Source organism: Medicago sativa, chromosome 7 (genome assembly GCF_051527215.1).
Source record: "Medicago sativa cultivar Bolivia chromosome 7, Bolivia_mono, whole genome shotgun sequence".
NCBI lineage: Eukaryota > Viridiplantae > Streptophyta > Magnoliopsida > Fabales > Fabaceae > Medicago > Medicago sativa.
Genome location: NC_140755.1, coordinates 46094210 through 46107500, shown reverse-complemented (window position 1 = coordinate 46107500; position 13291 = coordinate 46094210). Strand labels below are relative to the sequence as shown.

At 43.1% G+C, this 13291-nt stretch overlaps 1 protein-coding gene across 1 annotated transcript; it reads right to left on the bottom strand.

Annotated features, from left to right (window-relative positions):
• Nucleotides 1-89: 89 nt before the first annotated feature.
• On the bottom strand, nucleotides 90-1042 carry LOC146906201 (uncharacterized). Its single transcript, XM_085728765.1, has 3 exons — nucleotides 799-1042; nucleotides 545-636; nucleotides 90-461 (listed from the first exon to the last, which is right to left on the bottom strand). The coding sequence occupies exons 1-3, from the start codon at nucleotides 1040-1042 to the stop codon at nucleotides 90-92; spliced, it is 708 nt and encodes a 235-aa protein (XP_085584891.1).
• Nucleotides 1043-13291: the final 12249 nt, after the last annotated feature.

Sequence of the window (13291 nt, the reverse complement as noted above, 5' to 3'; positions counted from 1 at the left end):
AACCACTCGATGTATCCATCTACTGCCTCCACGCCATGAATTGCACGCTGCCCTAACTTCTCAGGTGTCAGTGCATGATCAAGAGCATGCTAAAAGCGGAGTGAGATCTTCCCGAAATTAGTCATAGGAGGTGCACTCTCAACGGGATGTCTCGGTATGGTCTGAACCCTCCTAAACTGACGAAGAAACCGCTCCAGAAGATATCTCACCATGCGGTCTCCGTATCTGAGTAATCCAGAGTAAAGGCTGACCCGCTCAAACGGACGTTCCTGACGGTGCTCTCCATATGGGGCCATGACAACGCCACTCAGATCTAGCCTATCCAGATGGTTTATGTAGTTGTTTGGTGTACCCAAACCAGACAGTGGTACAAAAAGCATCGCACGTGGATCTCGATCCTCCCGATAGGATGCCCAGACATCCTTGCTTCCCATACCTTGGAAGTGTTGATACACCCAAGCCTGCAACAATGACAACCACATATAAATATACAAACAATAAACACTTACATTTAAAAAAACAAAACATAATTTTTAATTTATACCTGCAACAAAGTCAAGTATCCTGACACCTGACCGCAGTTCCAATGTGCAGCCTTGTTAAGCTCCTTATACAAGTGAGCTAGTTCCGCAGCTCCTCATGAATAACCAGCAACAAGATCAAGGTCTCTAAAGTACCTTATGTAGACAAAATCCACAGCAGTGGCACTCTTGTTAGTGAAGAGCGTGATCCCCACCAAATAAAGCAAATATATGTGAACAACCTGGTCCCGCAACCTCCGCACCTCCTGAATCACACCATGCTCAGTCTCCAACGCCAACTGCTCCAACATACACTCCTTGAAAATCCTCCTTAAGTAGCTGAATCGGCAATGTGCACCTTTGGTACGAGTCACCTCAACTAGAGCTTGACCCGGATCAGGACCCAAGTGCTCCACCATCCACTCCACCGCGTCGTCCCGTGTGATAGCCTCATGGGACAAAAGCATGTCATCAATGGGGAGATGCAGCAAACATGACACATCATCAAGTGTCACTGCCATCTCCCCAAACATAAGGTGGAAACTCGAAGTCTCCTCGTGCCACCTCTCCACAAAAGCACAAATCAGACTGTGGTCAATCAGGTTGTAGCTGGTATCCTGAAACCAAGAAAGACCGGTGCCCTGCAGTCACTACAAAATATCGCGTGAGTTGCGGCGGCTAAAAATTGCTTATTGTGGTTGTTTTAGCCGCCACTATATACCACACTGGCAGTTTCAAAACTGCCAAAAATTTTCCTGCCATAAAGTTTAAAACGGCAGTTTAATATGGACCGCCATACAGACTGCCGCAATACGCATTGAATATAATGGCGGCTAATTGGTTGGTTAATACGGCGGCTTAAACCGCCGGAATATACACTTTTCATCAACAACAAAAAAGCGCGCATAGTGGCATTTTGAACTGCCGTAATAGCCATTTTAAAAATAAAAGAAAATTACAAATACTGGCAGTTTGAGCCGCCGCAATTGCCTTTTTTTAAAAAAAAAATAAAGACGTGAACAAATCACCTAAATAACAATTATTAGAACTAGTATAATTTTTTTTTTTTGAAGAATAGTATAAATTATTTTTATACATAAATTGTAATATTACAATGTGTAGCACTGTCCAGCAACCTCATGAACGTGTATAGAATAAACTTAGGCTCTTTAATTATGCTGTAGAGTTTATCTCTGATCTCTTCCATGTATGTGTGGTCCTCCTCATTTCCCTAATTTCTGCTCTCCTTCAACTTCTCTTGTACATGCACACACATACATATAGATCAAATAGGTTCACATAATGCTATTTCACAAAACAACAATAGCAACTTGATAAAAAATAATGTAGTAATAGAGGAACTAGAGTTTCAACATCAGCCTCTCATTGATCAGTTGTCTTTCTATCAATAATCACAAAACAACAATAGCAACTTGATAAAAAATAATGTATTAATAGAGGAACTAGAGTTTCAAAATCAGCCTCTCATTGATCAGTTGTCTTTCTATCAATAACTCCCCAAATGGAAAGAGATGCAAAACCATATAGATTATATAACAGGATGGTAATACATAACACATAACTGAAAAGCAAGACTAAGTGAAGAATAGAAAAACACCAACTACTAAACCAGAACAAGAACTGCCATCAGGGAAATCAAATTATATGAAATAATGTTTGGTGAGTCTTTCTGATTAGATGTTTAGATAATAGAATGAGATATTAGGAAGCATGTAATAAGAAGTAAAAGAAAGATAACTTACATATGTTGTTGATGCAAGTCAGGCTGAGCATAGACTCACTCTTTCCAAACAAAGTATTAAGTATTGGAAGCAACACAATCTAGAAAGCCAGCTTATTATAGTAGGTACTTCAAACTAGAAACTCAACCTAACCATAACCAGTTTATCAAACATTAAAAGAAGCCAGATTAAACTCTAAAGTTATATAAATGAAAAAACTGAAAAAGAGCAAAGAAAAAGAGACCAATATGATTATGTAAAGAAAGGTACATTCAATTCAACCTAGATTTATTATGAGAAAATTCTGTTATACACACTTATCCTTATAAAGAAGAATTACAGAACAAACTAGCTAGCTTTCTTTAACTATAATCATTACAATCGTTAGTATGGAAGGATCAAAGGAAGAAATTTCTTCTGAGAATTGTTATACCTCAGAAAAGATTGAATCAATTTCGACCATCATCAAAAGTTCTGAGAACTGATTTTTGTTAAAGCCAAAAACAATTTTCAAATAGTACTGCATATGAATTATGAGACTGTTAAGTAAACTATGGAATTAAGGTAAAATAAATTACTCAATTAAGTACAAGCTTTGAAAAATAAGAAATAACAGAACTAATATAAGTGTTTAGGATTCATCAATAAAGTTCAAAAAAGTATTGATGCTTAACATGAGAAATCAACCTGAAGATTACCCTTTCCGTGGCATTCATTATAGATTTGTATCTTCGGTTAAGAACATAAAAAACTCTAGTACAGAAGCCTAACTCTTTGTTCATTGTTGAAGTCCATTTCACAATTTCAGCTAGGAAGAATTGCAAATAAAGTGGACAAAAGTTCAATAGTGCTATTGAAACCTGAAACCAATAAGCCATAATTAAGATTCATAACCTAACAAAAAGTATAAAAAAAATTCAAGATACATGTCAAACATAAAAACAGTCCATTCACAATTGCAAAACCCCAATACATAAAATAAATACTGGAGCTTTCAGCTATGCAAAACCCAAAAATATAAAAATAACATACAATTCAAAGTTAGTACAAAGTAAACATATAACCCAAGTTTTAATTGAGAAGGCCTTATTAATTCCAGAATGAAAAGAGCACCACACATTTAGAATATAAATATTAAAATTTAAAACAGCAAAAAGCAACATGAAAACCCAAAATATTGCACAGCCCAGAATCTCAAAACTGATAAATTTTTCAGGTTTAACTGAATAAGCAAACAAAAAAAATCATAAAAAGAAAATGAAGTACCGTATCTGGTGGAGATGGCCATGAAGTTAATTATAGTAAACATATTCAATGGTAGATTGCAGAGTAAACAAAAGCCCCAACCTGATTCAGAAATTAAACTGAACAATTAACAAGAACAAATTTCAAATCTAAGGAAGAGATAAAGAATAGAATAAATTTCAGAAATATATATAGATAAGAGATAGAAATTATATATTTTAGAAATTGCACACCCTTGATTAGATCTGCGACGGAGGTTGGCTGACATGCAGAGAAGGCAGCGAGCGGAGATGCTTGGACCCTCGAACAGGAAAAGGTTTGATCCACAAAGAGGGTCGTTCGTTTGAGGGGTGATCGTTGAGGGTTTGTGGGCATGTGAGTGGAGAGGTTGAGGGTTTGTTCAGATCGAGGGTTTGTGTGTGTGTGTGTGTGTGTGAGAGAGAGAGAGAGAGAGAGAGAGAGAGAGAGAGAGAGAGAGAGAGAGATGAAATTTCAAATTTGGAGGGTTTGTGAAAAATTTAGGGGGAAAAAATATTGAATGAATTTAAGAAAAAGTGAGGGAAGAAAAGAGAGGGATAAGTTCACCAAAAGGGGAAGAGGGAAACTAAACTATTAGATCGTGAATCTAAAAAACATAATCTGGAGAATACTGGAAGGTGAAACTGCCATAATTCGCGATGTGAATTGTCAAACAAAATTTTGTCTATAAGGGCGGGTCAAACCGCCGGAATATACCGTAAATAGTGGCGGTTTCAAAAACTGCCGTAATATACGGTTTAAAGTGGCAGTTTTAATTGACCGCCGTAATAAACCCGCCGCTATTTCCCAGTTTTTTTGTAGTGAGTCTGTGACGCCACCACCGTGCAGCCATGATAGGGGCGATGTCATTATCGTGCATCGTCATAATCTTCTTTCCGTTGTTGACGCATTTTATATTGACACGCCACTGCAAATAATAAAAAACAATACCTAAACATCAGTTTACAGTCGTGGCTTCACAAATAGAGCGGTTCAACATTTTATTAAAGTAACATTAATAAACATCAGTTTCATGAATATAAACATCATTTTCAAAAGATTAACAGCATATTAAAGTAAGTTTAACATTAATAAATACCTTGCCATCAGACGCTTTCCTAGCCACATACACATGGCACCTCCACAGCAGGCTAGTGTCGAGTGGGCCACTAGGATAGTTATCAAGTGGGTCAGGGTCCACCACACGCCTCTTCCTCGTCCTCCTTCGTTGCGGTTGCACGTCTTCCATATCATTGTCCATTGCTTGAAGCTCCTCCGCCTCCAATTGATGCACGTCCATCTCGTCATACTCTTGCTCATGCTGCTCCGGCTGATGCTCGACATCAGGCTCGACAACAGCACGACGTTCTCTGGCACCCTGACGCCTCGGAGGAACAACACCTTCCTACACCATCCGTTGGGTACACTCTCTCCTACGGGAAGCATGCCCTGCCTCCCTTACGCGTTGAGTAGAGGAGGAACCTTATGTAACATGCACACAACACAATCAGCACAAACACAATACAAATCAGACACTGAAAACAAATACTGGGTGTTTCCGGACTTTATTTTCCGGATTGCAACAATACAGTCCGGAAAACGAAATCCGGATTGCTACAGTGCAGAAGAAAAAAACAGTACAAATTACTTGCATGCATAGGGAAATCGAACTAACCTTCAATGTTATGTTTATCAAGGGTTCAAATGCGGTTCGTTTGAGCAAGATTACACCAATTTTGGTTAGATTTTTGTAGTTCGGATTTTGGGAGTAGAGGGAGAGAAATAGGAAGTAAAAAGTGAAACTGTAAAAATGGGGGGTGAACTTCCTTTTATAATTTGAATCTGTCCGGAATATATAATCCGGACCCATATTTAAATTTCCGGATTTTGTTTTCCGGAGGACAAATTGGTAATTTTTGCAGTGCGCGTGAGAAGGGTATAGGGTGGAAAAAGTAATACTTGTTTGTTTATTTCTCAGCTATTAAATTAGACTTTGTGTATCTTTTGTGAACTTCTCCGGTAGGCCTTGTGCCGAAAAGATTCCCGTTATTGAAATTCCATTTTAGGGTTAAAAAAAAAGTATTCAAGATAAAATTAATTTTTTTTAGGCGTATCCAATGCTCTAACAAATTCCTCTATACTTTTGCAGATTCCTTTACTACTATCGCAGGTAAGCAGTTGAGCAGGCAAGGGAAAATGAAAATCATTCTAGGTGATACATCTATAATATAATTTTCTAATTTATTTCTCTCTAACTATTTTGTTCAATATATTTAGTACTCCCTCCGTCTCAAATCTGATGTCCCTTTTAAGTTCTATACAAGTTATTAAGGAAATGATTAGTTTTGTTAATTTTAATGGTAAAGTGTGTTTCATTTTCTTAACACCCATATTAATTATTAGTTAGCGGAATATTCAGATGATTGAATTGCAATAAATAAGTGTATGTTAATGGAAAATAATACTAAATAATCTATTGTGTTGTAAAAGAGACAAATACTTTGAGCGAAAGAAAAATCGTAAATAGGAAACCATTTTCCTATATGTAATAAAAGAAGAACCATTTTCCTCCCTTCTATAGGCAAGCAATGACCAAAACTATACTATAACCTCAACTTTGATTGACAAAGTTTGCTCACACTACACTAGTTTGGACTTTGGACTTCGTCTTTTATCAGCAAACTATTAGTATTTACTATGTACCTGGAAAAACTTTAAGCACATGACTTACCGATATAACTTTGATTACAGAGACACTTTCATTTGAAGGAAAACAATATTTTGTCATTGACACCCTAAATAACATCGTAGGAAAAAACACAATACTAATTTTTTTATTTATTTAGCTTTGTTCCATTAGCACATAGTGTACTTGCAAAAGTACGGTAAGGACTCTAGGGCTAAGAATCGTATACTAGGGTTTTGGGACTGATGATTAGATGCCTCGAGAATGCTCTCAAGAGTGGTATTTATAGCCTGCTATGGGCTTGGGCTTTGGTTGCTTGGTTCCCAAGCAACAGGGGTATTTGTGTATTTTGGGGCTTTTGGGCGGTTTCTAGAGGCTTCTAGAAGTTTAATGAGGCAGCGCCCTTTAGGGGGCGCGCCAGGGCTCAGGAATCCTTCTGGAGGGCGCCCAGGCCCTTCCAGAGGGCGCCCAGGCCTTTCTGGAGGGCTTAGAGCCTTCTTTGGAGGGCTCCCATGCCCTTAGGAATGTGATGACGGTCCACAGCCCCCAAGCACGAGTCTTGGGTCAAGGCGAAGTGATGATGACGTGCGAAGAGTCTTTCTGGGATCATTTGATCCCTTTTAGGAAGATGACGGTCCACAGCCCCCCAAGCACGAGTCTTGGGTCAAGGCGAGGTGATGATGGTTTCATGAAATCCTGTCATGCAGTCGGACTATTTCGAAGGATTTCTTCAGGGCGGTTTACGAATGTCACGGAGGCCCTGAGGGTGGATATATGCCCTGACCTTGGAGCGTCGTACTGAGTCTTGTCATGGAATGCTTTGACGGAACCCGAGGGTGTATGTTCTGTGTGCCCGTATTCTACATGCCCCCCAAGCATGAGTCTTGGGTCAAGGCGAGATGATTGGTGATCCGGGTTTGCTTCGTGTATGCTTTGTCCGAAGGCGGTCGCCATTAGGCGATCTCGTATGTTCCTTCGTATGGCGAGCACCCCAGGGCGCTCCTGGGGTGTTCACGGACCTTTGATATGCCTTTAACCCTTGATGTGCGCCACGTGTCTTGATCTCAATTCTGCCTGACACGCTTCCCGAGGCGGCTTTTGGTCTCCCTTAAAAACGGATTTTTAGGTTTTTCATTTCATTTTTCACTTGTCCAACTTTCCTTGCTGCTCTCCTCGTTGGTTCTCTCTACGTTTTGTTTGCCGATTTTATAGCATCTACAGATCCGTCTTCAACTCCCTCGCAGGTACTTATCGACTTCTCATCCTTTCTTTTTCCCCCCTCTTTTTGTATTTTTATGTTTAGAGCGAAAACGTTAGTTTAGGAGATGGTTCTAATTAGGGAGTGCGATGGTGAGGGGAAACTGGTCCAACCCATTGATCCGATTGAAAAGGAAAACTTGAGGAAAGCGTGTCTGAGGCACGCTACTGGTGCTGATGGGATTATTAATTGGGATGCTTATTACGATGGGTTATTCGGGGAAGAATTGTTTAGTGACCTTTCGAGAGAGTCAAGCGCTAATTCGAGCCATGATAGTGATTGTGTGTTTCTGTCTGCCACTTCAGGGGCAGCTAAGGAGGACGAGTGCTGGGAAATTCGTCCGTTTCAGGGAGCTTCGCGCGCAGTGGAGGAGAAAAGGATACCTTCTAGGTCAATAGGGATGTCTTTATTCGCGGAGGAGGTGTTGTTAGAAGAGTCCCTTTATGTTGATGTTTCTGCTATGGATTCTTTTCGAAGTAAGTTCGACATTTCGGCCACCGGACGGGAAGAGGATGTGGTGCTGTTGTCGTGTGATCCAGACGAGCGCGTGTGCGATCAAGAGATGGCGAGCGAGGGAGACGAATCTTACTTCGTCTATACCGCCGTCTTAGAGGAATTCGGCGTAAAAATTCCTTTTACGCCTTTTGAGATGGACGTATTGAAGTTTCTGAACGTGGCGCCCACACAGATTTTTCCTAATAGCTGGGCGTTCATTCGTGGCTTTGAAATCCTATGTAAGTCGCTGGGTCTAGAGCCTTCTGTCGCCGCCTTTTTCCGATTTTACGGTACCAAGGACGTTAACAAAGGAACTTGGATAGCCATCTCTGCTCACTCTGGAAAGAGACTCTTTCCCACTTACGCTTGTAACTTTAAGAAGGAGTGGCGGGATACTTTTGTTAGAGTGCAGGGGTCGCCTGGGTGCTCAACGTCCTCAGTTCTGGTGAATGGCAGACCAAAGTTTCCCCTTCGGTGGACTAGTGCCCCTCTAGCGGTGAAAGGGTATGACGTGGATGCGATGTCGCCCTATGAGCATGAGCTAACGCAGTTCTTGGAGAAGGTTCCACTGACGAATATTCATGACCTGTTAAATAGGGAGGGCGACGCTGTCCGCATGGCAGCCTATTTGCGTGAGTGTCTTTCAAAAGTTTCGCATTTGTTTTGGCTTTGTCACTTTATTTGATTTATTTACCTGAGTTTGTTTTACTTTGCGCAGGCGAAATGTTGCCCCTCACTGGCGCAGAGATGAGGAAGTATTTGGCTGAGTTGGAGAGAAGCAAGAACCCCGATGGCTACGTGTCTAGCAGTCCAGGGGGCGTTTCCTTGAGGAGGTTGAAGAGGAAAGAGTCCGTCAAGGGAGATTCTGGTGTGATCGAGGTGGAGGACTTAGAAAATGCTGGTGGAGGGAATGCTTCTGCTCAGGCGGCCTCTCCTTCGTCTAAGAAGGCGAGGACGGGTCGGGGGTCCAAGCCCAGCAGCAGTCGCCCTCCTTCAGGAAAAGAGACTGGAGGGACTTCTCTGAATGATGATGTGATGGACCCTTTCTGGCATTCCGGATTTGATATTCGCCGGTATAATACTTTCCTTGTTTCCTTAGGCGTGTACTCCTTTGGGCCGTTAGGTCTTTGAATTTTAGTGACTTTATTGTTTGATGATCTTGCAGGTATATGAAGGAACAGGTACCCTTTACTAAGGTGGACGTGGAAGCCGGAGTGAAAGCTAAGTGCAGCGACCTGGTGGCGGACATCCATACTGCGGCTTTGAGGACTATGCTGTTGAGCCACTGCTTGGAGACGAAGTATGACTTAGTGGAGAAGAAGCACAATGATGCTAGTGAAGACGTGGAGAAATGGAAGCATAAGTCTACTGGGCTTGAAAGCCGCCTTCAGGAGGCGTTGAAGGACAAAGCAGCTGCTGAATCCGCCCTGGAGGAAATGAAGCAGGCTAAGGAGGATGCGGAGGCGGAGAGGGACGCGACAAAAGCGGCGTTAGAAAAATCACAGTTGGCGGTAGACGAAGGGCGGCGGGCTCTAGCGATGTACTTTGAGGACGGCTTTATGCGCGCTAAGGATCAGGTGCTTTTGTTTAACCCAGAGGCCAAAGTTGACGAGCTTGATCCCTTCAAAATTATTGCGAACGGCGAGTTGGTGGACGATGAATAGTTTTTGTGCTTTTTTATTTGTTTTTTATTTAAACCATGTTTCTTGGTCTGTAACCTGATATTGGCGGCTTCTTAGAACGCCCTTTTAAACACTTTTGGTTGCTCGACGATTTGTGACCTTTGAATGTTTATATATGTTTATGTCAGATGCGGTACCTCTTTCTTGCTGTGGCTTGATATTCCGCAAATGTTTAAATATTTTTATGATTTTTCTACGTTGCGTTCGGCTTCATTCTATATGTTGAATGTGTCTTCATGAGTTGTTTCTTAAAAAAGCGAGAGCTTTCGGCGATTTGTGTTTCTTTTTAAATTTCGTCGCCCTAGAATGTCGTTATACTCTTCATCTCTTACTCTGAAGGGATATTTTGCTTCCCATTCTGAGGGAAGATATTTATACTTCCAACTCTGATGGAAGGCGCCTCCTACTCTGAAGGAGGACTTTTGGCTTCCCGCTCTGGGGGAAGACTTTCACTTCCAACTCTGATGGAAGGCGCCTCCTACTCTGAAGGAGGACTTTTGGCTTCCCGCTCTGGGGGAAGACTTTCACTTCCAACTCTGATGGAAGGCGCCTCCTACTCTGAAGGAGGACTTTTGGCTTCCCGCTCTGGGGGAAGACTTTCACTTCCAACTCTGATGGAAGGCGCCTCCTACTCTGAAGGAGGACTTTTGGCTTCCCGCTCTGGGGGAAGACTTTCACTTCCAACTCTGATGGAAGGCGCCTCCTACTCTGAAGGAGGACTTTTGGCTTCCCGCTCTGGGGGAAGACTTTCACTTCCAACTCTGATGGAAGGCGCCTCCTACTCTGAAGGAGGACTTTGGGCTTCCCGCTCTGGGGGAAGACTTTTCTCTTCCAACTCTGATGGAAGGCGCCTCCTGCTCTGAAGGAGGACTTTGGGCTTCCCGCTCTGGGGGAAGACTTTTCTCTTCCAACTCTGATGGAAGGTTAGGCGAGTTATTGCGTCGACGCCGCCAGAGCCCTTATCGTGGTTGGCGTTGCGGATCTTTGTACTTTCAGTGTGCGAATTCTGTTTGCATGATAGAAAAAATGTGGATAGAATCATAGTTATGAAAAAGGAAAAGGGCGCCTCGTTAAAAACCCCTGCCCTTGCAGGGGAAAAGAGTGCCACCCTAACCCTGTATTATTGATAAAGTCAAAAGATAAGAGTTGCAGTGGTGATCTTTACATCATCCTTATTTAATACATAATGAAATTAAAATGCAAAAGAAAAGGAATCTAGCTATAATAGTGACGCAGATTGGCCACATTCCAAGTGCGAGGTACGGCGTCTCCATTCAATTCTTCCAACTTATATGCCCCGTGAGCGTACTTTTCCCTGATTCTGTAAGGTCCTTCCCAGTTTGGAAATAGTTTGCCTATTCTGGTTGGGGCGACGACCTGCTTGAGGACTAGGTCGCCCTCTTTCATCTCCCTGGGCGTCACTCTGGAGTTATATCGTCTAGCTGCTCTCTGCTTGGCTGCGAATTCCCTGATGTGCGCTTGCTCCCTGACCTCATCAATGACGTCCATGCTTACCGCCATACCTACTTCATTAGCTTCTTCTGAAAACGTATCTCGCCTCCATGTGGGGGTGTCGATTTCGACAGGTATCATGGCGTCGGTGCCGTAGACCATAGTGAACGGTGTCTCCTTGGTTGTAGAATGAGGGGTAGTGTGGTAGGACCATAGTACCTGTACTTATTTTGGTCGATGCATTGTTTATACACAGTATAGTAGTAGCTTGAAAGAGATTGAAAATTTTGGAAAGTTGAGGTGAGAGAAAATTGATTTTGAAAATTATTCATACCTCATGGAGTTGTTCTGCCCACAAACCTTTGGCGGCCTCTAACTTCTTTTTGATCCCGCTAAGAATAACTTTGTTGGCCGACTCAGCTTGTCCATTGGCTTGCGGATGAATTACCGAGACGAATTTTGTCTGTATCCCTAGGTTCTTGCAGAAGTCCAAAACTGTTGAGCTTGCGAACTGAGTTCCATTATCTGATACTATGCACTTAGGTAAGCCGAAACGACAGATGATCTTCTTCCAGTAGAACTTCTTTACTCTATCCGCAGTTATCTTAGCGACTGCCTCTGCCTCGATCCATTTGGTGAAGTAATCCACTCCGACTATGAGAAATTTCAGCTGCCCTGGGGCGAGAGGAAAAGGTCCAACGATATCGACCGCCCATTTGTGAAATGGTCATGGTGAGTATACAGAGGTCAACTCCTGAGCTGGGACATGCTTCTTGTCAGAAAATCTTTGGCATTTGTCACATTTCTTTACGAAATTCGAGCTATCCTGAAGCATGGTGGGCCAATAGTATCCGGCGCGGAGGAGTTTGGCGGCTAGAGCCCGCCCGCCTATATGACTGCCGCAAACGCCCTCGTGTACTTCCAAAAGGACCAAGTGCGTCTCGCCTTCTCCTAAGCAACGCAGCAAGGGAGTCGTGCGGCCTCTTTTGTAGAGTTTCCCAGAAACCAAAGTAAATTTGGACGCTCGTCTTCTGATTGCCTGTTCTTCCTCGTCATCGGTTGGTGTGAATGACCCCGTCAAATATCTAAGCAATGGCTCCATCCATCCTCCTGTGTTCTCGTTGACCTGAAGCACTTCGTCCACCTTCGTACTAGGTGTTGCGACTACTTCCTGGATAACCGTCCTGTTGTTGCCTGGTCGTTTGGTGCTGGCGAGTTTTGCCAACAAATCTGCTCTGGAATTCTGCTCCCGTGGTACATAAATGGCTTCGAAGAAGTGAAATTTCTTGGCGAGACTCTGCACCTTGGTCAGGTATTTGGCTAGCTGTGTGTCCTTGGTCTGGTATTCGCCTGTGATCTGGCTTGTTACGAGTTGGGAGTCACTCTTGGCTCTTAAATTCTCGGCGCCCATTTCTAGGGCGAGGGTCATGCCGGCTATTAAAGCTTCATACTCGGCCTGATTGTTGCTAGCCTTAAATTCGAATCTGAGGGATTGCTCGATGAGGACGCCGTCCGGACCCTCCAAGATAACACCTGCGCCGCTGCCTTTTAGGTTGGATGAACCATCTACAGATAAGAGCCATACGAAAGGAGGTTGTTCCTCTGCTGGGGAGGCGAGTTCTACCACAAAGTCTGCCAACACTTGGGATTTAATACTCCCTCTCGGTACGAACTGGACGTCATACTCTGAAAGCTCTATGGACCAGGCCACCATTCTCCCGGCCAAGTCAGGTTTTCCCAGCACTTGCCTGATTGGGTAATCTGATTTGACGACGACTTTGTGACTTTGGAAGTAGGGGCGAAGCTTCCTGGCCGTTATGACGACAGCAAGGGCGAGACGTTCTATCTTCTGATATCGCAGCTCTGCTCCTCTGAACACCCTGCTGACAAAATAAATTGGCTTCTCTCCTGTTGCTGAATCTTCGACCAAAACCGTGCTCATGGCGTTGTCAGATATCGCCAGGTACAGGAAAAGAATGGCGTTCTGGGTTGGTCGCTGAAGGATGGGCGGACTGGATAAGAACTTCTTTATTTGCTGGAAAGCGTCCTCACATTCTGGAGTCCACTCGAATCTCTCCTTTTTCTTAATGGAGGCGAAGAAAGAGAAGGCTTTGTCGCCGGCGCAGGACAAGAAACGAGAAAGAGCGGCGAGCCTGCCTGTGAGTTGTTGCACTTCCTTGATGTTGGTGGGG